Source organism: Patagioenas fasciata, chromosome 28 (assembly GCF_037038585.1).
Source record: "Patagioenas fasciata isolate bPatFas1 chromosome 28, bPatFas1.hap1, whole genome shotgun sequence".
Taxonomy (NCBI): domain Eukaryota; kingdom Metazoa; phylum Chordata; class Aves; order Columbiformes; family Columbidae; genus Patagioenas; species Patagioenas fasciata.
The window spans coordinates 4,930,586-4,953,616 of record NC_092547.1 but is presented as its reverse complement, the minus strand read 5'-3'; the positions used below and the strand labels follow the sequence as shown (position 1 = coordinate 4,953,616).

General features: G+C 68.3%; 2 protein-coding genes across 5 annotated transcripts; both read left to right on the top strand.

The window, feature by feature from the left end:
- The first annotated feature begins 1,096 nt into the window (after positions 1-1,096).
- RPS26 (ribosomal protein S26) lies at positions 1,097-3,399 on the top strand. The gene is made up of 4 exons (XM_071799893.1): positions 1,097-1,246; positions 2,811-2,988; positions 3,088-3,218; positions 3,307-3,399. The coding sequence occupies exons 1-4, from the start codon at positions 1,244-1,246 to the stop codon at positions 3,340-3,342; spliced, it is 348 nt and encodes a 115-aa protein (XP_071655994.1). The 5' UTR covers positions 1,097-1,243; the 3' UTR covers positions 3,343-3,399.
- An 852-nt stretch (positions 3,400-4,251) lies between these two features.
- ERBB3 (erb-b2 receptor tyrosine kinase 3) lies at positions 4,252-22,696 on the top strand. Of its 4 annotated transcripts, none has more exons than XM_071799847.1 (28): positions 4,252-4,419; positions 7,980-8,131; positions 8,203-8,389; positions 10,671-10,796; positions 10,876-10,941; positions 11,019-11,137; positions 11,734-11,875; positions 11,962-12,075; positions 12,154-12,274; positions 12,358-12,431; positions 12,522-12,612; positions 13,788-13,987; positions 14,075-14,207; positions 14,991-15,081; positions 15,168-15,322; positions 15,397-15,450; positions 15,550-15,691; positions 15,895-16,014; positions 16,092-16,190; positions 16,283-16,468; positions 16,544-16,699; positions 17,542-17,617; positions 17,687-17,833; positions 18,754-18,851; positions 18,934-19,092; positions 19,308-19,376; positions 20,183-20,447; positions 21,483-22,696. In XM_071799847.1, the coding sequence occupies exons 1-28, from the start codon at positions 4,311-4,313 to the stop codon at positions 22,004-22,006; spliced, it is 3,975 nt and encodes a 1,324-aa protein (XP_071655948.1). In that variant the 5' UTR covers positions 4,252-4,310; the 3' UTR covers positions 22,007-22,696. The 4 variants fall into 4 exon arrangements, with proteins under 4 accessions (XP_071655948.1, XP_071655947.1, XP_071655946.1 ...); XM_071799846.1 differs by having other exon boundaries at positions 18,931-19,092; XM_071799845.1 differs by lacking the exon at positions 4,252-4,419 and having other exon boundaries at positions 7,847-8,131.
- Positions 22,697-23,031: the final 335 nt, after the last annotated feature.

Genomic DNA, 23,031 nt, shown 5'->3' with positions numbered 1-23,031 from the left:
ACCCAAGTGTGCGTGTCCCCCCTATACAGGGTGGGACACCCCCATGAGCACTGGATGGTAGTGCCCACCCCCCCAAGTTGGGGGGGGCAGGGCGCTGGGAACCCCCCCCGGGATTGGGGGGGACACTGGGGGTGTCCTATAGGGGTTGGGGATGGACCCAAGTGTGTGTCCCCCCCCCCCAAACAGGGTGGGACACCCCCATGAGCACCGGATGGTAGTGGCCCCCCCACCCAGCGTTGGGATGGGGCTTGGAGATGGGGGGCAGGACGCTGGGAACCTCCTGGGATTGGGGGGGACACTGGGGGTCTGGTTTGGGGGGGGTGGCGTATACTGGGGACCCCCGAGGTTTTGGGGGGACACTGGGGAGCCCCTTTAGGGTTGGGGGGGTTGGGAAACACACTTGGGAACCCCCCCATGAGCACTGGATGGTAGTGGGGCCCCCCCAGAGTTGGGAGGGAGCTTGGAGGGGGGGGCAGGACGCTGGGAACCCCCCCAGGATTGGAGGGTGACACTGGGGGTCCCCTATAGGGGTGGGGGGGTACACACACTTGGGACCCCCGCATACAGAGTGGGACACCCCCATGAGCACCGGATGGTAGTGGGGCACCCCCAGAGTTGGGAGGGGGCTTGGAGGGGGGGGGCAGGACGCTGGGAACCTCCTGGGATTGTGGGGGACACTGGGGGTCTGGTTTGGGGGGGGGGGGGGGATGTCGAATACTGGAGAACCCCGAGGTTTTGGGGGGATACTGGGGACCCCCGAGGTTCTAGGGGGACACTGGGGGTCCCCTCTAGGGGCTGTGGGGGCGGAAGGGCCTGTGGAGCCCTCCCCGTGGCGGGTGGGACACGCGGGTCCCCCATAAACACGGGGGGGTGCAGGAAACACGTGTTTGTTTCCCGCCTTCCCGGGACTACATCTCCCAGCAGCCCCCGCGGGCGGCGCGGCGGAAGTGGCGTTCCACGCAGCACGCGGCGCGCGGGAGCTTCCTCTAACTACGCGCACAACGCGAATCCCTCCGAGTAAAAGTAGTCCCTCCCGCCTCCACCGGTTCCGCGGCCAAACGGTGCCCCCACCCCCCCATCGCCCGCCCCGGTGCAGCCGGTGGAGGCGCCGCGAGGCGGTCAGAAGGGTCATTCGGGAGCGGGGTGGCCGCGGGGAGGCGGCGGAGGAGGTTCCGGGCGGAGCGCGGGTATATAAGGGCGGCGGTGTGGCGGCCGGATCCTCTTTCGCCGCCCCGGCAGCGAGATGGTGAGAGCGGGCGGGGAGCGGGGACAAAATGGGGACAAACCGAGGGAAAACGGGGACGTGTGGGGCCCGGGGGGGCTTGTGGGGCTCGGGGGGGGTGTGTGTGGGACCCAGGGGGGTGTTTGGGGCCTGGGGGGGGCGCTTGTGGGGCAGCGGGAGGCCGAGGTGGGGGGCGGGGGGTCCCTATAGGGTCCCCCTCATACAAGGTGGGACGCCCCCATAAGCACCGGATGGTATTGGGGGCTCCCCCAGAATTGGGAGGAGGGTTAAAGGGGGCAGGAAACCCCCACCCAGGATTTGGGGGGACACTGGGGGTTGTTTTGGGGGGGTTGGTGGATGCTGGGGAACCCCCGAGGTTTTGGGAGGACACTGGGGGGCTCCTTTAGGGCTTGGGGGGGCGGAAGGGCCTGTGGAGCCCCCCCCGTGACGGGTGGGACACGCGGGGTCCCCCCATGACTTGGGGTGCACGGGGAGGCCCTGGGGCCCTCATGGGGCTGGGGGGCACTTGGGGGGGAACGTGTGGGTCGGGGGGGGCCTCGCAGTGGCTGCAGGGGCCCGTGCTGCACCCATGGGGACCGGGGCATTGGAGGTTATGGGGGGCTCATGGGGCAGGTTGGGGGGTCCTGGTGCAAGTTGGGGGTTCACAGTGCAGGTCGAGGGGTCACAGCGGAGGTTGGGGGTTCATGATGCAGGTTTGGGGGATGATGGTGCAAGGTGGGGGATCTGGGGTATGTTGGGGGGATCACAGCACAGGTTGGGGGCTCACAGTGCAAGTTGGGGGATCTGGGGCAAGTTGGGTTCATGGGGCAGGTTGGGGGGTCATGGGGCAGGTTGGGGGGTCACAGTGCAAGTTGGGGGATCTGGGGCTCATGGTTCAGGTTGGGGGCTCATGGTGCAAGTTCGGGGGTCATAGGGCAGAGTGGGGGATCTGGGGCAGGTTGGGGGGATCATGGTGCAAGTTGGGGGTTCAAAGTGCAGGTTGAGGGCTCATGGGGCAGGTTGGGGGGGTCACAGGGCAGATTGGGGGGTTCACGGGGCAGGTTGGGGACTCATGGTGCAAGCTGGGGGGTTTGCAGGGCAGCTTGGGGGTTCACAGTGCAAGTTGGAGGGGTCCTGGTTCAGGTTGGGGGATCACGGTGCAAGTTGGGGGTCCCAGTGCAGGTCGAGGGCTCATGGGGCAGGTTGAGGGGGGTCCCAGTGCAGGTTGAGGGGGGTCCTGGGGCAGGTTGAGGTGGGTCCTGTGGCAGGTTGAGGGGGGTCCCAGTGCAGGTTGAGGGCTCATGGGGCAGGTTGAGGGGGTTCCCAGTCCAGGTTGGGGGCTAATGGGGCAGGTTGAGGGGGTCCCAGGGCAGGTCGAGGGCTCATAGGGCAGGTTGAGGGGGGTCCCGGGGCAGGTTGAGGGGGTCCTGGGGCAGGTTGAGGGGGTCCCAGTGCAGGTTGGGAATCCTGGTGCAGGTTGAGGGGTCCCAGCAGGTTGGGGGATCTGGGACAGGTTGGGTGATCCAGGGCAACCCCAGGGGTGCACGGGGGGGGGTCTGATGTTTATCCCGTGTCCCCCCCCCCCCAGACGAAGAAGCGCAGGAACAACGGCCGCGCCAAGAAGGGCCGCGGGCATGTGCAGCCCATCCGCTGCACCAACTGCGCCCGCTGCGTCCCCAAGGACAAGGCCATCAAGAAATTCGTCATCAGGAACATCGTGGAGGCCGCGGCCGTCAGGGACATCTCGGAGGCCAGCGTGTTCGACTGTGAGTCCGGGGGGGGCACCCGCACCCCTGATCCCCGCCATGTGTCCTCAGGTGTTTTGGGGTGACGGCTGACCCCCCTGTTTTGTGTCCCCCCCCCAGCGTACGTCCTGCCCAAGCTGTACGTGAAGCTCCATTACTGCGTCAGCTGCGCCATCCACAGCAAAGTCGTGCGGAACCGCTCGCGGGAGGCGCGCAAGGACCGGACCCCCCCGCCGCGCTTCAGACCCGCCGTACGTACCGGCTGGGGGGGGCACAGGGGGTTCGTGTGTGTCCCGTGTCCCCCCCCCGGCTCTGGTTTGATGTTTTCTCCCCCCACAGGGTGCTGCTCCCCGGCCCCCCCCCAAACCGATGTGAGGAAACTGGCTGGATGTGCCCCCCCCTGTGCAGAATCAATAAAGGACCGTGCACCGAGACTGGCTCCATCTTTTTGGGGGGGCGTGTTGCTCTGGGGTTGGGGGGGGGGGCGGGTGTTTGAGGTGATGGAAGGGGCTTCCAGCCCCTTTTTTTGGGGGTCTCTGGAGAAGCCATGTGAAGGTGGGGGGGGCCCCATCCTGTGGGGCTGGGTGGGGACAGATGGACAGAGACACCTGGAATGTGTCCCAGCTCTGGGGGGGGCACCCTGCACCCCATGCCCCCCCAGCATCCTGGGGGGGCTGCTCCTGGGACCCCCCAGATCCAGCAGTGGGTGCCCTAAACCCCCCCCCAGGGCCAGAACCTGCCCTGAGCTGCTGGGTGGCAACACATTGACCCCCCCACCCCTGCTATGGTGCTGGGGGTCCCTGGCACTCACTATGTGGGGGGGGCCTGACCTTTGCCCTGGGGGGCTGTAATAGGGCTGGACACCCCTGTGCTCTGACAGTCAAATTTTGCCGTGGGGGGGCTGAATGGGGTGGGGGGCACAGAGGAACCAGATCTGTGGTCTGGGGGGGCACAATAGGGTCAGGCTTTGCTGGGGTGGGGCACAGAATGACCAGATGTTTGCGTGTGAGGTCTGGGGGGGCACAATAGGGTCAGGCTTTGCTGGGGGGGGGCACAGGGGCTGCACCGGGGGTCCGCGTTGGCCCCAGCCCTTTGCCCGTGGGTGTCGCTGTGGTGGCCGAGGGTCCCGGGGAAGGTCCCCAGTGCGCGGGGGGGGGGCGGGTCCCGGTGCCACCGCCCCGGGGCGCGGCGGGCGGGTCCCGGGCCGGGCTGCCCGGGGGGGGCCCCGCCCGTGCCGTCCCCGTCCCGCCCCGGTGGCCCCGCGCCAGGTGCATTCCCCCCGCCGCGCCCGGGCACGCTGCACCCGCCGGGCCCTGCGCGCCGGCCCGCGGAGAGGAGCCGCGATGGACCGGGACCGGCCCCGGGACCGGCTCCGGGACCGGCTCCCCGGGGCGCTGCTGCTGCTGCTGGCGCTGCTGCTCCGCGCTCCGGTACCGGGCTCCACGCAGGCAGGTGAGCACCGAGACCAGCACCGGGAGCGGCACCCGCGGAGATCCCGGCAGGGTCGGGGGAACCGGGGCTGCGCGGCGGGGACGGGCACCGGGAGGCGCTCGGAGGTCCCGGGACGGGCGGTGGTCGCGGGAGCTCTTGCGGGGACAGGAGCGCTCGGGGGTCTCGGCGGTCCCGTGGTCGCGATTCCGTCGCTGTGCGATCCCGGGTTCAGCGGCCACCCGGGATCACCCGCCCCGGTCCCCAGCGCCGCGAGCGGGGGGATCCCAACGGCCCCGGGGGGACCGGGACCGGCAAAACCCCCCCGAGTGTCGGTGGCATCGGCGGGGCCGGGACTCGGTGTCCCCCGCCCGGGCAGGGGCACCTGCGCCCCCCGCAGCTACCGGGGCCGATTTTAGGCTGCGGGAGCGGGAGCAGCCGGGCGGGGTGGGACCCCCGGGGGTCCCCTTGGAGGGGTCCCGGTCCCCACCCGCCCCTCGCCCTGCCCCGGGGGCCGCGGGGGCCGCTCCCGGAAGGGCCGGGCTCACCTGCCGGTTGTTTTTCAACCCCACAAGGAAAAACACCGGGGGGGGCGGGACGCGCAGGTGGGGCCGCGTCACCCGCGACGTGCGGGACACCCAGCCAGGTGTGGGGACACCCGGTGGCACCGGGCGGGGTGGGGACCCACGGTACCTCCGGATTCTACACGCGGGGGTCCCACCGGAGCGGGACCGGGACTGCAGTGCCCCCCCAGCCCCACGAACCTCCGTCCTTGTCCCCATCCCCACCGAGCGCCCCTTTGTGCGGGGACAGGATCCGTCCCCCGCACACAACCCCGCTTTGTGCGGCGGGCAGGAGGTCGGGGCTGCGCCCCCCCCCGCAGTGCTGTGCCCCCCCCCCCCGTTTCTATTCCTGGCGGCGGGGGCCGGGGGGCCGCGGTGACATGTGGCCGATAGCGGGTGACATACCGGAGCTGCCAGCGGGGCCCCGCGCTGATAACGCGACGCCGCGATGGCGCCCGGGGGGGCCCCAGCCCTCACCCCCCCCCCCCCCGGCAGGTGCACCCCGAGGGACGGAAACCCACAGCCCCCCCCATGTCCCATGTACCCCGCTCGGGTCATCAGACGCACCAGTGTCACCCCAAAGCGCTGCTTGTGGGGGTCGCGCTGGGTCAGATCCTGCCCCCCCCGCAGCCTGGGGAACATGCTTCCCCCCCCACCTCAGAGCCCCCGTTGTTCCTTGGGGGTCCCATTTCCCCTTTTGGGCCTCACCGCGCCCATCCCCGGGGTGTCGGGGCGGGGACTGCGGCCGCGGCGCAGCTGGGACCTTTTTATAGCCCCTTCCCTATGAAAATAGCTCCGGTCGGGGCCGGGGGGGCCCAGGCTGTGGCGGAAAGGGGGGGGCACTGGCCCCTTCCCATGTGTGCACCGAGCTGCCCGTTCTCTGCAGCCGCCCCCGGGAGGGGGCTCGGGTCCTTCTCTGCCCCCGCACCGGACAAAGGTGCCATTTACCCCCCCCCAACGCCGGGGCCTGAGTCACGTCTGGGCCGGGGGGGCCGCACCCCGCTGTGCCCCGGGGGTGCCGGCTCTGCCGCCGCTTTCGGGGGGCTCGCCCCCCCCCCCGCCCCGCCGACCACAATCGCCCCTTTGTGTGGGCGCGGGGAGGGGGCCCCGTCCTGCCCCGCACACAAAGGGCCCCTGTTTGCCCCGGCGCGGGGCGGGGGGGGCGCTGAATCGTTAACCCCGGGGCCCCCTTGGCGCCCACCGCCCCCTCCCTGAGCTCTGGGGGGACCCAGGCATCCGGGCCCCCCCACCCCGCGGGGCTGTGCCAGCGGCCGGGGCCGAAGTCCGGGTGCCGCGGGTGTGTCGGGGGGGCCCTGCCCGCGGCACCCGCCTTGCGCAACCCTCGCCCGGCTGGTTTGGGTGCTGGGGAGGAGGAGGAGAGGGCGGGGGAGCAGCCGGCACCCCCCCCCCGGGCACCGCCACCCCCACGGCGGGGACAGCACGGGGGGGACGGGGACACCGTGGGAGCACCACCATGGCCAGTGTGGGGGACACAGTGGGGGGCACAGGGACACCATGGGGGGGATAGGGACACCATGGGGTCGCCACCATGGCCAGTATGGGGGGGACAAGGACACTATGGGAGGGACTGGGACACCATGGGGGGACAAGGGCACTGAGGGGGAGACAGGGACACCATGGGGACACCACTATGGTCAGTATGGGGGGGGAAACTGTGGGGGGGATGGGGACACCATGGGGGCACCACCATGGTCAGTATGGGGGGGACACTGTGGGAGGGATGGGGACACCATGGGGGCACCACCATGGCCAGTATGGGGGGGACACTATGGAGGGGACAGGGACACCATGGGAGAGACAAGGACACTATGGGAGGGACAGGGACACCGTGGGGGACAAGAGCACTGAGGGGGGGACAGGGACACCATGGGGACACCACTATGGCCAGTATGGGGGGGACACTGTGGGGGGATGGGGACACCATGGGGGCACCACCATGGCCAGTATGTGGGGGGACACTACGGAGGGGACAGGGACACCATGGGGGGGACAAGGACGCTATGAGGGGGACACTGTGGAGAGGACAGGGACACCATGGGTGGACAAGGGCACTGTGGGCGGGACAGGGACACCATGGGGGCACCACTATGGCCAGTGTGGGGGGGGACACTGTAGGGGGGATAGGGACACTGTGGGGGGCACAGGGACACCATGGGGGGCACAGGGACACCATGGGGGCACCACTATGGCCAGTATGGGGGGGGGGGCACTGTAGGGGGGATAGGGACACTGTGGGGGGCACAGGGACACCATGGGGGCACCACCATGGCCGTTATGGGGGAGACACTATGGAGGGGACAGGGACACCATTGAGGGGATAGGGACAGTACTGGGGGGACAGGGACACCATAGGGGGCACAAGTACACTGTGGGGGGCACAAGGACACCATGCGGGGGACAGGGACGCCATGGGGGCAGCACCATGGCCAGTATGTGGGGCACAGCGTGAAGGGGACAAAGACACCATGGGGGGACAAGGACACCACGGGGGGACAGGGACACCATGGGGGCACCACTGTGGCCAGTATGGGGGGGACACACCATGGTGGCAACCAGGACTCAATGGAGGAGACATGGCCAGCACAGGAGGGACAAAGCCACCAAGGAGGGGACATCACCACTGGTCACCAAGGGGAGGATGTGGCATTGTTGGGGGGGGGAAGGACCCTATGGAGGGACACGGTCACCGTGGCCACCACAGAGGGACACGGTCACCGTGGCGGGGACAGAGCCACCACGGGGGGACATGGCCATGGATGGTACGGGGAGGACCCCACGGAGGAGGTGACCGTGGCCACCACAGAGGGACACGGTCACCGTGGGGGGGACAGAGCCACCACGGGGGGACATGGCCATGGATGGTACGGGGAGGGTGCAGCAGGATGGGGGGACAAGGACCCCACGGAGGAGGCAACCGTGGCCACCAACAGCGGGCTGTGACCACCACGGAGTGCCCGGGGCGCGGTGGCCGCGGTTGGGGACAGGGCGCTGTCCCCGCAGTGTGCGCGGGGACGCTGAACGGGCTGAGCGTGACGGGGGACGCCCAGCACCAGTACCAGACGCTGCACAGGATGTACAACAACTGCGAGATCGTGATGGGCAACCTGGAGATCGTCCTCATCGACCACGCGCAGGACCTGTCCTTCCTGCAGGTGACCGAGGGGACACGGGGGGGGACACCCGGCTGTGCACCCACCCGGGTGACCCGTCCCCCTGTCCCCAGACCATCCGGGAGGTGACGGGTTACATCCTGATCGCCATGAACGTCTTCTCGTCGCTGCCGCTGCGCAACCTGCGCGTCATCCGCGGGACGCAGTTCTACGAGGAGAAGTTCGCGCTGTTCGTGCTGCTCAACTACAACCCCAACGCCACCCACGCCCTGCGACACCTCGGCCTCAACCAGCTCACAGGTGGGACCCCCCCCGGCCTGGGACCCCCCCATGGGGTCCGCTCCCACTGTCCCCTCCCGGTCCCCATCATGGGGTGGTGGTGTCACCATCATGGTTCCCATCCCGCAGTGGTGGTGTCACTATGATGGTACCCATCCCAGAGCCCTCCTGGGATGTCCCTTGTAGGACATCTGTCCCCTCCTGGTCCCCATCCCAGAGTGGTGGTGTCACCATCATGGTCCCCATCCCACAGTGGTGGTGTCACCATCATCATTCCCATCCCAGAGTCCTCCTGGGATGTCCCTTCTAGGACATCTGGTCACCATCCCAGAGTGATGGTGTCCCCATCATGGTTCCCATCCCAGAGTGGTGGTGTCACCATCATCATTCCCATCCCAGAGCCCTCCTGGGATGTCCCTTGTAGGACATCTGTCCCCTCCTAGTCCCCATCCCAGAGCGGTGGTGTCACCACCATGGTCCCCACCCTGGACCCCTCCTGGGATGTTCCTTCTGGGGCATCTGTCCCCTCCATGGTCCCCATCCCAGAGTGATGGTGTCACCATCATGGTCCCCATCCTGGACCCCTCCTGGGATGTCCCTCCTGGGACATCTGGTCACCATCCCAAAGTGATGGTGTCCCCATCATGGTTCCCATCCCAGAGTGGTGGTGTCACCACCATGGTCCACATCCTGGACCCCTCCTGGGATGTCCCTCCTGGGACATCTGTCCCCTCCTGGTCCCCAACCCAGAGTGTTGTCGTCTCCTCCTGATTCCCATCTTGAGTGGTGCCACCCCCCTGTGTTGTCCCCTCCATGGTTCGCATCCTGGAGCGATGGTGTCCCCATCATGGTTCCCATCCCACAGTGGTGGTGTCACCATCATCATTCCCATCCCAGAGCCCTCCTGGGATGTCCCTTGTAGGACATCTGTCCCCTCCTGGTCCCCATCCCAGAGTAACGGTGTCCCCATCATGGTTCCCATGCCAGAGTGGTGCTGTCCCCTCCCTGCGGGTCCGGGGTACCTGGGGAGGTCTGGGGGGAGCTGGGAAGGTCTGGGGGGACCTGGGAAGGTCTGGGTGGAACTGGAGAGGTCTGGGGGGACCTGGGGAGGAGCTGGGGAGGTCTGGGGGGGGAGCTGGGGAGGTCAGGGGAGAGCTGGGGAGGTCTGGGGGGACCTGGGAAGGTCTGGGGGGACCTGGGGAGGACTGGGGGGACCTGGGGAGGTCTGGGGGGAGCTGGGGAGGTCTGGGGGGACCTGGGGAGGTCAGGGGAGAGCTGGGGAGGTCTGGGGGGACCCGGGGAGGTCTGGGGGGACCTGGGAAGGTCTGGGGGGACCTGGGGAGGACTGGGGGGACCTGGGGAGGTCTGGGGGGAGCTGGGGAGGTCTGGGGGGGAGCTGGGGAGGTCTGGGGGGAGCTGGGAAGGTCTGGGGGGAGCTGGGGAGGTCAGGGGAGAGTTGGGGAAGTCTCGGGGGACCCGGGGAGGTCTGGGGGGACCTGGGAAGGTCTGGGGGGACCTGGGGAGGACTGGGGGGACCTGGGGAGGTCTGGGGGGACCTGGGGAGATCAGGGGGGACCTGGGAAGGTCTGGGGGGAGCTGGGGAGGTCTGGGGGGAACTGGGGAGATCAGGGGGGACCTGGGAAGGTCTGGGGGGACCTGGAGAGGTCTGGGGGGACCTGGGAAGGTCTGGGGGGACCTGGGGAGGTCTGGGGGGACCTGGGGAGATCAGGGGGGACCTGGGAAGGTCTGGGGGGACCTGGGGAGGTCTGGGGGGACCTGGGGAGATCAGGGGGGACCTGGGAAGGTCTGGGGGGAACTGGAGAGGTCTGGGGGGAGCTGGGGAGGTCTGGGGGGGAGCTGGGGAGGTCTGGGGGGAGCTGGGGAGGTCTGGGGGGAGCTGGGAAGGTCTGGGTGGAACTGGGGAGGACTGGGGGGAGCTGGGGAGGTCTGGGGGGGAGCTGGGGAGGTCTGGGGGGACCTGGGGAGGTCTGGGGGGAGCTGGGGAGGTCAGGGGAGAGTTGGGGAAGTCTCGGGGGACCCGGGGAGGTCTGGGGGGACCTGGGAAGGTCTGGGGGGACCTGGGGAGGACTGGGGGGACCTGGGGAGGTCTGGGGGGACCTGGGGAGATCAGGGGGGACCTGGGAAGGTCTGGGGGGAGCTGGGGAGGTCTGGGGGGGACCTGGGGAGGTCTGGGGGGAGCTGGGAAGGTCTGGGTGGAACTGGGGAGGACTGGGGGGAGCTGGGGAGGTCTGCGGGGACCTGGGGAGATCTGGGGGTGTCACAGCCCCTGTCCCACCCCCAGAGATCCTGGCCGGCGGCGTCTACATCGAGAAGAACGCGCAGCTGTGCCACGTGGACACGGTGGAGTGGAGGGACATCATGCGGGACCCCCGCCTGGAGCCCGTCGTGGGGGACAACGGCAAGGCCTGTGCGTGACGGGGGGCACGGCGGGGGGGGGCGACACCCGCCGGCTTTGGGGTGACCCCGCTGTCCCCCATCCCCCGCAGGCCCCCCGTGCCACGAGAGCTGCGGTGGCCACTGCTGGGGACCCGGCCCTGAGGATTGCCAGAAATGTGGGTGCTGGGGGGCACCGGGGGTGATGGGGGGGGGACGTGGCGGGTGCCCCCGCGCTGACACCCCCTCCCCACAGTGACGAAGACCATCTGTGCCCCCCAGTGCAACGGGCGCTGCTTCGGGCGGGCGCCCAACGAGTGTTGCCACGAGGAGTGCGCGGGGGGCTGCACCGGCCCCCTGCAGACACACTGCTTCGTACGTGCCCCCCGCCCCCGGGTGTCCGTCTGTCTGTCCATCCCCCGGCTGCACGTGCATCCCTGTGTCCGTCTGTCTGTGCATCCCTGTGTCCGTCTGTCTGTGCATCCCTGTGTCTGTCTGTCTGTGCGTCCCCCGTCTGCACGTGCATCCCTGTGTCTGCCTGTCTGTCTGTGCGTCCCCCAGCTACATGCGCATCTCTGTGTCCGTCTGTCTGTGCATCCCCACCTGCACACACATCCCTGTGTCCGTCTGTCTGTGCGTCCCCCGGCTGCACCTGCATCCCTGTGTCCGTCTGTCTGTGCATCCCTCACCTGCATGCACATCCCTGTGTCCGTCTGTCTGTGCATCCCCCATCTGCACGTGCACCCCTGTGTCCGTCTGTCTGCCCCCACAACAGGGAGGGCTTCTCTGTGTCCCCCTAGGGTGGGAGCTGTTACCCCTGTGGGATGTGGGACCTGTCTGCCTGTCCGTGTGTCCCTCCCTGTGTCCGTCTGTCCCTGCGGGAGGGATCCCCCCCCAGGATGGACACGGGGTGATGCTCTCTGGGGCGAGGCGCGTCCGTGCATCCCTGTGTCCGTCTGTCCGTCCCGCAGGCCTGCCGCCACTTCAACGACAGCGGCGCGTGCGTCCCCCTGTGTCCCCAGCCCCTCATCTACAACAAACTCACCTTCCAGCTGGAGCCCAACCCCGACACCAAGTACCAATACGGGGGTATCTGCGTCCGGAGCTGCCCACGTGAGCCGGGGACACGGAGGGGACACTGGGGACAATGGGGACACGGGGAGGGGGTTGGAGATTGAGCCATGATCGCATCCCCGCAGACAATTTCGTGGTGGACCAGAGCTCCTGCGTCCGCGCCTGCCCCAATGACAAGATGGAGGTGGAGAAGAATGGGCTGAAGATGTGTGAGCCCTGCGGGGGGCTGTGCCCCAAAGGTACGGAGGTCTGGGGGGGCTCAATGGGCCGGGGGGGGCCATAGGACCAACCCTCACCGTCCCCATCCCATCCCACAGCGTGCGAGGGCACCGGAGCGGGCAGCAAGTACCAAACCGTGGACTCCAGCAACATCGACACCTTCGTGAACTGCACCAAGATCCTGGGCAACCTGGATTTCCTCATCACCGGCCTGGAGGGGTGGGGGCCTGGGGGGGTCCCGGGGAGGGGGTTTTGGGGGTCTCGACCCCCCCGGTCGCATGCTGACGGCCGCGGCTCCGCAGGGATCCTTGGCGCAACATCTCGGCGCTGGACCCCGAGAAGCTGAATGTGTTCCGGACAGTGCGGGAGATCACGGGTGAGCGGGGGGGCTGGGGGAACCGGGACCCCCCCACCACCACCCAGGGCCACCCTGACCCCCAGGCTGTCCCCTCGTCCCTGCCCCCAGGGTACCTGAACATCCAGTCCTGGCCCAAGCACATGCACAACTTCAGCGTCTTCTCCAACCTGGTCACCATCGGGGGACGGAGCTTGTACAAGTGAGTCCCTGTCCCCACAGCCCCCGACCCGTTGTCACAACCCCCTGCCTTGTGTCCCCGTGTCCCACATTGTCCCCTGTCACTGCACACTGGCCCCATCCTTGCATCCCATTGCATCCCTTGTCCCTGCATCCCCCATCCCTGCATCCCCCATTGCCCCCACCCCTACATCCCTATGTTGTCCCCTGTCCCTGCATCCCTTGTTGTCCCCTGTCCCTGCATCTTTTGTCCATGCACCCTCCATCCCTGCATCCCCTGTTGTCCCCTGTCCCTCCATCCCCTGTCCCTGCATCCCCTGTTGTCCCCTGTCCCTGCATCTCTTGTCCCTACATCCCCATCTTGTTCCCCGTCCCTGCATCCCTTGTCCCTTCACCCTCCATCCCTGCAACCCCCATTGTCCTCATCCCTGCATCTCCTGTTGTCCCCATCTCTGCATCTTCTGTTGTCCCCGTCCCTCCATCCCATTGTCCCCTGTCCCTACATCCCTTGTCCCTACACCCCCTGTTGTCCCCTGTCCCTTCATCCCCTGTCCCTGCACCCCTTGCCCCTTCACCCTCCATCCCTGCATCCCCCGTTGTCCCCCATCCCTGCATCCCTTGCCCCTTCACCCTCCATCGCTACATCCCCATATTGTCCCCTGTCCCTGCATCCTGTGTCCCTTCACCCTCCATCCCCACATCCCCCATTGTCCCCCATCCCTGCATCCCTTGCCCCTTCACCCTCCATCCCTACATCCCCATCTTGTCCCCCATCCCTGCACCCCTTGCCCCTTCACCCTCCATCCCTCCATCCCCCATTGTCCCCCATCCCTGCACCCCTTGCCCCTTCACCCTCCATCCCTCCATCCCCCATTGTCCTCCATCCCTGTATCCCTTGTCCCTTCACCCTCCATCCCTACATCCCCATCTTGTCCCCTGTCCCTGTACCCCTTGCCCCTTCACCCTCCATCCCCGCATCCCCCATTGTCCTCCATCCCTGCATCCCTTGTCTCTTCACCCTCCATCCCCGCATCCTCCGTTGTCCCCCATCCCTGCACCCCTTGTCCCTTCACCCTCCATCCCCGCACCCCCCATTGTCCCCACCCCACATCCCTCACCCCCCCATCCCATCCCACCCCTCGGGAGGGGGTTCTGTCACCCACCCCCCACCCCTCCCCTCCCCCCCCTTTCCCGCAGCCGAGGTTTCTCTCTGCTGATCATGAAGAACGAGAACGTGACGTCGCTGGGGCTGCGCTCGCTGCGGGAGGTGAGCGCGGGGCGCGTGTACATCACCGAGAACCGGCGGCTCTGCTACCTGCACACGCTGCACTGGGCCGCGCTCAGCCGCCGCCGCAGCGACCTGGACATCCGCAACAACAAACCCCGCAGCAAGTGCCGTGAGTGGGGACACCCCGGGGACCGGGGGACACACAGCGGGGACCCCGGCGCTGAGCGTCCCAACCCACCGCGGTTTGTCCCCGCAGAGCAAGAGGGGAAGGTGTGCGACCCGCTGTGCTCCGCCGAGGGCTGCTGGGGACCGGGGCCGGGACAGTGCCTGTCCTGCCGCCACTACAGCCGCCGCGGCGTCTGCGTCCCCACCTGCCACTTCACACAGGGGTCAGGGGGGTTTGGGGGGCGTGTGGTGGGGGGAGAGCGGCTCCAGGGTGGGCAACGGGGAGCATGGGGGTCATGGGGGGCAGTGGGGTGGGGGGACCGTGGGGGGATGGATGCTGGGGTGAGGGGACTGATCCTGGGGTGAGGGGACTGGTCCTGAGGGGGGTGGATCATGGTGGGGGGGGCTGGGGTGGGAAAGGGCCTGGGGGCAACAGTGACCCTGGGGTGGGAAGGATGCTGGGGTGGCACTGGGGTGGGCACTGGTGTGTACTGGGACACACATGGGCACTGGTGTGTATTGGGATGCTGGGCTGGGCACTGGTGTGTACTGGGACAGTGGTGTGGGCACTGGTGTGTACTGGGACACACATGGGCACTGGTGTGTACTGGGATGCTGGACTGGGCACTGGTGTGTACTGGGACACTGTGGTGGGCACTGGTGTGTACTGGGATGCTGTGTTGGGCACTGATGTGTACTGGGACACTGGGGTTGGCACTGGTGTGTACTGGGACACACATGGGCACTGGTGTGTACTGGGATGCTGTGGTGGTCACTGGTGTGTACTGGGACACTGTGGTGGGCACTGGTGTGTACTGGGACGGTGGTGTGGGCACTGGTGTGTACTGGGACGCTGCAGTGGGCACTGGTGTGCACTGGGACAGTGGTGTGGGCACTGGTGTGCACTGGGATGCTGTGATGGGCACTGGTGTGTACTGGGACAGTGGTGTGGGCACTGGTGTGCACTGGGACACCGGCCAGGTTGCTGACCCCACATCGCCCCCCAGGGACACGCGGGAGTTCGCCCAGGGGGGCGAGTGCTTCGAGTGCCACCCGGAGTGCGAGCGCATCGAGGGCAACGTCACCTGCAACGGCTCGGTAACGGCACAGCCGGGCGCCCGCGGCCGCCACAGCCGTGACCGCGTCCCCGCGGGCCCTCACGCTCCGTGTCCCCCCCCACGCAGGGCGCCGACACCTGCACCCGCTGCGCCCACTACCGGGACGGGCCGCACTGCGTGGAGAGCTGTCCCGACGGCGTCCTGGGCGAGCGCGGCCCCATCTACAAATACCCCGATGCCACCCGCGAGTGCCGGCCCTGCCATGAGAACTGCACCCGTGGGTGCGCTAGGGGGGCCCAGGGGGGGATCCGCATGGAGTTTGGGGTCCCCGCTCACCCCTTTCCGCTCTCCGCAGGTGCGTGGGGCCGCTGCTGCGGGACTGTCTGGGGGAGGCGCTGCCCGTCTCCAGGTACTCGGGGGGGCAACCGGGAATCGTTGGTAGGGCGGGGGGAACACGGAGCCGCCGGTACCGGCCCCGGGAGCTCAGTGCTGTCCCCCCGCCCCGCAGGAAAACGCCGACGGTGGTTGCGGTGGCGGCGGTGGGGGGGTTGTTCCTCTGCTGCTCCTGCGTCCTCCTCGCCCTTCTCTACTGGCGCAGCAAGAAGATCCAGAAGAAACGGGCGATGCGGCGCTACCTGGAGCGGGGGGAGGTGAGGGGGGGGGGCGGGGCCACGGGGAGCGGGGGGGACCCGTCCCCACCCGTCCCCACCCGTCCCCGAGTCCGCCCGTCCCGTCCCAACCCCATTCCTGTCCCATCCCTGTGCGGTCCCACCCCTGTCCCCGCCCCCGTCCCCTCTCTGTCCCCTCCCATCCTCACCCCTGTCCCCCCCCCGTCCCTGTCCCCCCCCCGCAGAGCCTGGAGCCGCTGGACCCCAGTGAAAAAGCCAACAAGGTGCTCGCCCGCATCTTCAAGGAGACGGAGCTGAAGCGCCTGAAGGTTTTGGGCTCCGGCGTCTTCGGGACGGTGCACAAGGTGAGGGGGGGGTCCATGGGGCGGGGGTTCAGCCGGGGATGGGCACGGTGCTCACTGAGACACCCCCCCCACCTCAGGGCATCTGGATCCCCGACGGCGACTCCATCAAGATCCCGGTGAGCATCAAGGTGATCCAGGACTGGAGCGGGCAGCAGTCATTCCATGCCGTCACCGATGTGAGCCGGGGATGGGGACGGGGATGGGGGGGACACGGGCCCCATCCTGCCCCCCAGGTGCATTCCGGGGGTTCCTGACGCTGTCCCTGCAGCACATGCTGGCCATCGGCAGCCTGGACCATGCGTACATCGTGCGGCTGCTGGGCATCTGCCCTGGCCCCCGCTTGCAGCTGGTGACACAGCTGCTGCCCCTGGGCTCCCTGCTCGACTACGTGCGCAAGAACCGCGACACCATCAGCCCCCAGCTGCTCCTCAACTGGTGCGTCCAGGTGGCCAAGGTAAGTCCCGGGGGGGTGAGGGGGTCCCCATGCCCCCCCCTGTTTTGCTGACACCCCCCACGTCCCCCCCAAAAGGGGATGTACTACCTGGAGGAGCATCGCATGGTGCATCGCAACCTGGCCGCCCGCAACGTGCTGCTCAAGTCCCCCAGCCAGGCGCAGGTGGCGGATTTTGGCATCGCCGACCTGCTCTATCCCGATGACAAGAAGTATTTCTACAACGAGGTCAAGGTGGGGACCCCCCTGTGCCCCACCCTCTGCCATGGGGCACCCCCTCCCTGCCCCACTGTGCTGGTAACCCCTGCACCCCTGGTGCATCCTGCATCCCCGGTACCCCCTGCATCCCCGGTACCCCCTGCATCCCCGGTATCTCCTGCATCCCCAGTACCTCCTACATCCCCAGTACCCCCTGCATCCCTGGTACCCCCTACACCCCCAGTGCATCCTTCATCCCTGATACCCCCTGCATCCCCAGTACTTCCTGCATCCCTGATACCCCCTGCATCCCCAGTTCCCCCTGCATCCCTGGTACCCCCTGCATCCCCAGTTCCCCCTGCATCCCTGGTACCCCCTGCACCCCCAGTGCATCCTGCATCCCCAGTACCCCCTGCATCCACGGTACCCCCTGCATCCCTGGTACCCCCTGTATCCCCGGTACCCCCTGTATCCCCAGTACCCCCTGCACCCCCAGTGCATCCTGCATCCCTAGTACCCCCTGTATCCCCAGTACCCCCTGTATCCCCAGTACCCCCTGCATCCCTGGTACCCCCTGCATCCCCGGTACCCCCTGTATCCCCCGTATCTCCTGCATCCCCGGTATCTCCTGCATCCTCGGTACCCCCTGCATCCTCAGTATCTCCTGCATCCCTGGTACCCCCTGCACCCCTGGTACCCCCTGTATCCCCAGTACCCCCTGCATCCCTGGTACCCCCTGCATTCCCGATACCTCCTGCACCCCCGGTACCCCCTGCATCCCCTCCTCTCTGTGTCCCCCACCAATCAGGGATGTCCCATGCCCTGCGGGGTGTCCCCCGCTCAGTCCCCACATCCCCCATGACCCCTTCTCCCCACAGACCCCCATCAAGTGGATGGCGCTGGAGAGCATCCACTTTGGGAAGTACACGCACCAGAGCGACGTGTGGAGCTACGGTGAGCGCCGGCGCCACCCCCCCGGCCCCCCACACGTCACGGGGGGGCTCACGGGGACTGTCCCTGCAGGGGTGACGCTCTGGGAGATGATGACGTTCGGGGCCGAGCCGTACGCCGGGATCCGGCTGGCCGAGGTGCCGGATCTGCTGGAGAAGGGCGAGCGGCTGTCGCAGCCCCCGATCTGCACCATCGACGTCTACATGGTCATGGTGAAGTGTGAGTGTGACACTGCGTGTCCCCAGCCCCGGGAGGGGACTGTCCTGTCCCCAGCCATGTTCCCAGCCTCAGGAGTGGCCTGGTCCTGTCCCCATCCCTGTCCCCATTCCCAGAGCAGAGTCCCAGCCTTGTCCCCATCCCTGTCCCCATCCCCAGGGCAGGGTTCTGGTCACGTCCTCATCCCCATCCCTGGGGCCACATCTCAGCTCTCACCCCCTCTGTCCCCATCCCCAGGGTAGTGTCACAAGCATGTCCCCATCCCTGTCCCCCTCTCCAGAGCAGGGTCCTGGTCATGTCCCCATCCCCAGGGCAGGGTCCCAACCACGTCCCCATCCCTGTCCCCCTCTCCAGAGCAGGGTCCTGGTCATGTCCCCATCCTCAGGGCAGGGTCCTAACCATGTCCCCATCCCTGTCCCCCTACCTAGGGCAAGGTCCTAGTCCTGTCCCCATTCCCAGGGCAGGGTCCCAGCCATGTCCCCAGCCATGTCCCCATCCCCAGGGTAGGGTCCCAACCATGTGCCCATCCCTGTCCCCCTCTCCAGAGCAGGGTCCTGGTCATGTCCCCATCCTCAGGGCAGGGTCCCAGCCATGTCCCCATCCCTGTCCCCCTACCTAGGGCAAGGTCCCAGCTCTCAGCTCCCCTCATCCCCATCCCCAGGGTAGGGTCCCAAACATGTCCCCATCCCTGTCCCCATCCCTGGGGCCACGTCCCAGCTCTCAGTCCCCCCTGTCCCCATTCCTAGGGCAGGGTCCTAGCCATGTCCCCCTCCTCAGGGCAGGGTCCTGGTCCTGTTCCCATCCCTGTCCCCATCCCTGGGGCCACGTCCCCATCCCTGTCCCCCTCCCCAGAGCAGGGTCCTGGTCCTGTCCCCATCCCTGGGGCCACATCCCAGCTCTCAGCCCCCCCTGTGCCCCCCCAGGCTGGATGATCGACGAGAACATCCGTCCCACCTTCAAGGAGCTGGCGAACGAGTTCACCCGCATGGCCCGCGACCCCCCCCGCTACCTGGTCATCAAGGTGAGCGCCACCCCCCCCGAAACACCCCGACCCCCCCCCATCCGTGTCCCCACAGCCCCTGATGTCACTGTCCCCACAGCAGGAGAGCGGGACCGCCCCCCCCGCTGAGCCCCCCACCCTCAGCGACAAGGAGCTGGATGAGATGGAGACGCTGGAGCTGGAGGAGGAGGAGGAGGAGCTGGATGGGCCCTTCGGCCTCACCGGGCTCTACCCCCCCCGCCCTCGGGGCAGCTGCACCCGGGTGAGCCCCCCCCTGCCCCACCCCGGCTCTGGGGGCTCTGGGGGGGTCCTGGGTTGTGCCATGGGGTCCCCCAGCCCCAACGTCCCCCCCATGGGACCCTCGTCCCCTCTGAGCCCCAGCAGGACCCAACCCCAGGCCCACAGTGGGGTGGGGGGGTCCCAGTCCCTGTGTCCCCCCCGGTGGGGTCTCAACCCCTCCCGTGCCCCCCCCCCCAGAGTCCCAGCCTGCTCAGCCCCCCTGCCGGCTACATCCCCATGAACCAGCCTGGCCTCGGCGCCCGCCAGGTATCCTGGGGGGCAAGGGGGTCCGTGGGGTGCTGGGGGGCTAAGGGGGGTGGTCATGGGGTGCTGGGGGCCATGGGGTGCTGGGAGGGCTATAGGGGTGACCATGGGGTGCTGGGGGCTATGGGGGGTGGCCATGGAGTGCTGGGGGCTATAGGGGTGGCCATGGGATGCTGGGGGTAAAGGGGGGCGATGGGGGGCTATAGGGGGGGCCATGGGGTGTTTGGGACATGGGGGGGGCAAGAGGTGCTGAGGGGGCTATAGGGGTGACCATGAGGTGCTGGGGGTAAGGGAGGGGATGAGGGGCTATAGGGGTGGCCATGGGTTGCTGGGGGGGCTATAGGAGTGACCATGGGGTGCTGGGAGTCTATAGGGGTGGCCATGGGGTCCTGGGAGGCTATAGGGGTGGCCATGGGGTGTTGGGGACCATGGGGTGCTGGGGGGGGCTATAGGGGTGGCCATGGGGTGTTTGGGACATGGTGGGGGGGAGCAGGGGTACTGGGGGGGCTATAGGGGTGGCCATGGGGTGCTGGGGGCACTATAGGGGTGGCCATGGGGTTCTGCAGGGGCTATAGGGGTGACCATGGAGTGCTGGGGGGAATGGGGTGCTGGGAGTGTATAGGGATGGCCATGGGGTGTTTGGGACATGGTGGGGGGGACCAGGGGTGCTGGGGGCACTATAGGGGTGACCATGGGGCGCTGGGGGAGCTATGGGGGTGACCATAGGGTGTCGGGGGGACATATGGGGGTCCATGGGACACTGGGGCGGTGTGGAGGTGACGTGGGGTCCCTCACCCCGTGTCCCCCAGGGCGGGGGGTGCCGTCCCCCCCGGCGCAGCCGCCAGGAGTCGCTGGGCCGGACGGTGTCGGAGTCCTCGGAGGGCCGGGGCACGGGGTCGGAGCTGGAGCCCGAGGGGGGGTCGCTGTCGGGGGGCAGCCTGTGCCGCAGCCTGCGCTCGCGGGGCGACAGCGCCTACCTGTCCCAGCGGGAGAGCTTCCCCCCCCCGCCCCCCAGCAGCGAGGGCAGCGAGGAGGACGCCAACGGCTACGTCACCCCCAACTGCGCCGGGAGGGGTGAGGGGGGGCCGCCTTTTTCTTTGGGAGGGGGGTGTCTGGTCCTTAGGGTGCCATCCATGCGGATTGGGGAGGGTCCCGTCCTGTAGGATGGGGTTTGGGGGCTCCCTCCCGCTGAGGGTTGCACCCCATCCTCGAGGGTCTGTGGGGGTTTGGGGTGAAGTGAGGGGGGGTTCTGTGTCTGGGGGGTCCTGTTGTGTCTCTGGGGTTCCACCCTGTCCGTGGGGGTCCCACCCTGTCCATGGGGGTCTCGTCCTGTCCCCAGGGGTCCTGTCCCATCCCTGGGGGTCCCATCCTCTCCCATCCCCAGGGGTCCCGTCCTGTCCATGGGGTCTCATCCCATCCATGGGGGTCCCATCCCATTCCCGGGGTTCCCATCTTGTCCCCAGGGTTCCCACCCTGTTCCCAGGGGTCCTGTCCCATCCCTGGGGATCCCACTCTGTTCATGGGGGTCTCATCCTGTCCCCAGGGGTCCTGTCCCATCCCCAGGGGTCCCGTCCTGTTCCCAGGGGTCCCACCCTGTCCATGGGGGTTCCATCTTGTCCCCAGGATTCCCATCCTGTTCCCAGGGGTCCTGTCCCATCCCCAGGGGTCCCATCTTGTCCCCGGGGTTCCCACCCTGTTCCCAGGGGTCCCATCCTGTTCCCAGGGGTCCCACCCTGTTCCCAGGGGTCCCATCCTGTCCCTGGGGTCCCACCCTGTCCATGGGGGTCCTGTCTTGTCCCCAGGGTTCCCATCCTGTTCCCAGGGGTCCCACCCTGTTCCCAGGGGTCCCATCCTGTCCCTGGGGTCTCACCCTGTCCATGGGGGTCCCGTCTTGTCCCCAGGATTCCCACCCTGTCCCTGGGGGTCCTGTCCCCTCCCTGAGGGTCCCACCCCCCATGCTGTGGGGGGACAGACCCATTTGTGCAGGATTGGGGAGCATCTTTTGGGGGGGGGGGTAACAAGCCAAGCCCCCCAAAAACTTGGGGGATTCCGGGATGACCGGGGGGGGCCCTGACCGGTGTGTGTGTGTCCTTCCCCCCCAACCCACAGAGACGGACCCCGTGGGGGGCTCGATGCCGGAGGAGGAGGAGGAGTACGAATACATGAACCGGCGGCCTGGGGGGGTCCCGGGAGCCCCCCCGCCCCGTCCGGCCTCGCTGGAGGAGCTGGGCTACGAATACATGGAGGTGGGTTCGGAACCGGGGGCCCCCCCGGGGCAGGAGGACGAGGAAGACTACGAGTACATGAACAAACAGCCGCGGCTGAGCCGCTCGCTGGGCAGCGTCACTGGGGGGGGGCCGGGCCCCCGACACGACCTCGCGTCCCCCCGACACGACGGCTACACCGACATGCGCCCCGGGGAGGCCCCCCCGGCCCCCCGGGAGGACGAGCAGGGCTACGAGGAGATGGAAGCCGTGCTGGCCCCACGCTGCCCCGGCTGCCGCGGCCCCCCGGCGCTGGGCCCCCCCGCCATGAAGCCCCTGCGGAGCCTGGAGGCCTCGGACTGCGCCTTCGACAACCCCGACTACTGGCACAGCCGCCTCTTCGCCAAGGCGGACGCGCAGCGGACGTAGGGGAGCCCCCCCCCAGGGCACCCCAAAACCCCCCTGCCCTCCTGTGTCGCCCCCCCGGGGCTGTTTACACTGGATATGAAGGATCCCCCCACTTCTTGGGGGTATGAGCCAAAGCTGAAGGGGGGTGAGGGGGTCACAGCTCAACCCAGGGGGTTGTGAGCACTTGGGGTGCACCCCCCCCCGACCCCCTGCAGAGACTCCAGGGTCCCCCCCCTCCGTGGGTTTTCCCCCCTCATGGGTTTCCCCCGCTCTGTGAAGGTGCCCCCAATGTCCAGGGACACCAGGGGGGTCCCTGGCTGGGCTGGGGGGTCCCTTGCTGGGTGCAGCTGAGGTCAGGGGGGGTCTCTGCACCCCCAGACTCATTTTCAGGTTCACCATTCCCTGCTGGGACCACAGTGAAGGTTTGGGGTGCCCCCCCCCAATTTCAAGGCGAGGGGGGTGCGGTGCCCGTTAAGCCCCCGGAGCTTGGGGCGGGGGGGCTGGGGTGAGGGGGGGGCTGTGGTCTGTGCCCCCCCCGCCCCCCCCCAGGGAGTCCCATTTCTGGGATGTTTTCACCCAGTTTTTGGGGTGACCCCGGAGGGTGGCGTGCGCAGCCCGGCCCCCCCGCTCGGGGCAGAGCCGAGGCCCCCCCGGGGTGGGTGAGGGTCGCGTTTGTAAATGCCCAATAAAGACAAAGGGAACCGGAGTAAAGTTGTGCTGGTTTATTTTTTTCGGGGGAGGGGGCGGCGGGTCTGGGGGCTGCGATGGGGCGGGGGGGCAGCGAGTGGGGCCAGGGCCGTGTGCACCGGCAGCCCCACGGCATCACCGGACCCCCACGGTCCCCGTGTCCCCGCGGACCCCGCGCCCCGAGCGGCCCCTTTAAATGAACCCCTGGCGGACTCCACTTCCCAGCAGCCCCCGCGGGCGGTGTCCGACCGCGGGATTCCGAGATCTCGCGAGACGCGCAGCGCCCGCCGGGAGTTGTAGTCCGGCCGCCGAGCGCCGGGCCGGGCTTTTGCGCGGAGCGTCGCGGGGGCTGCCGGGAG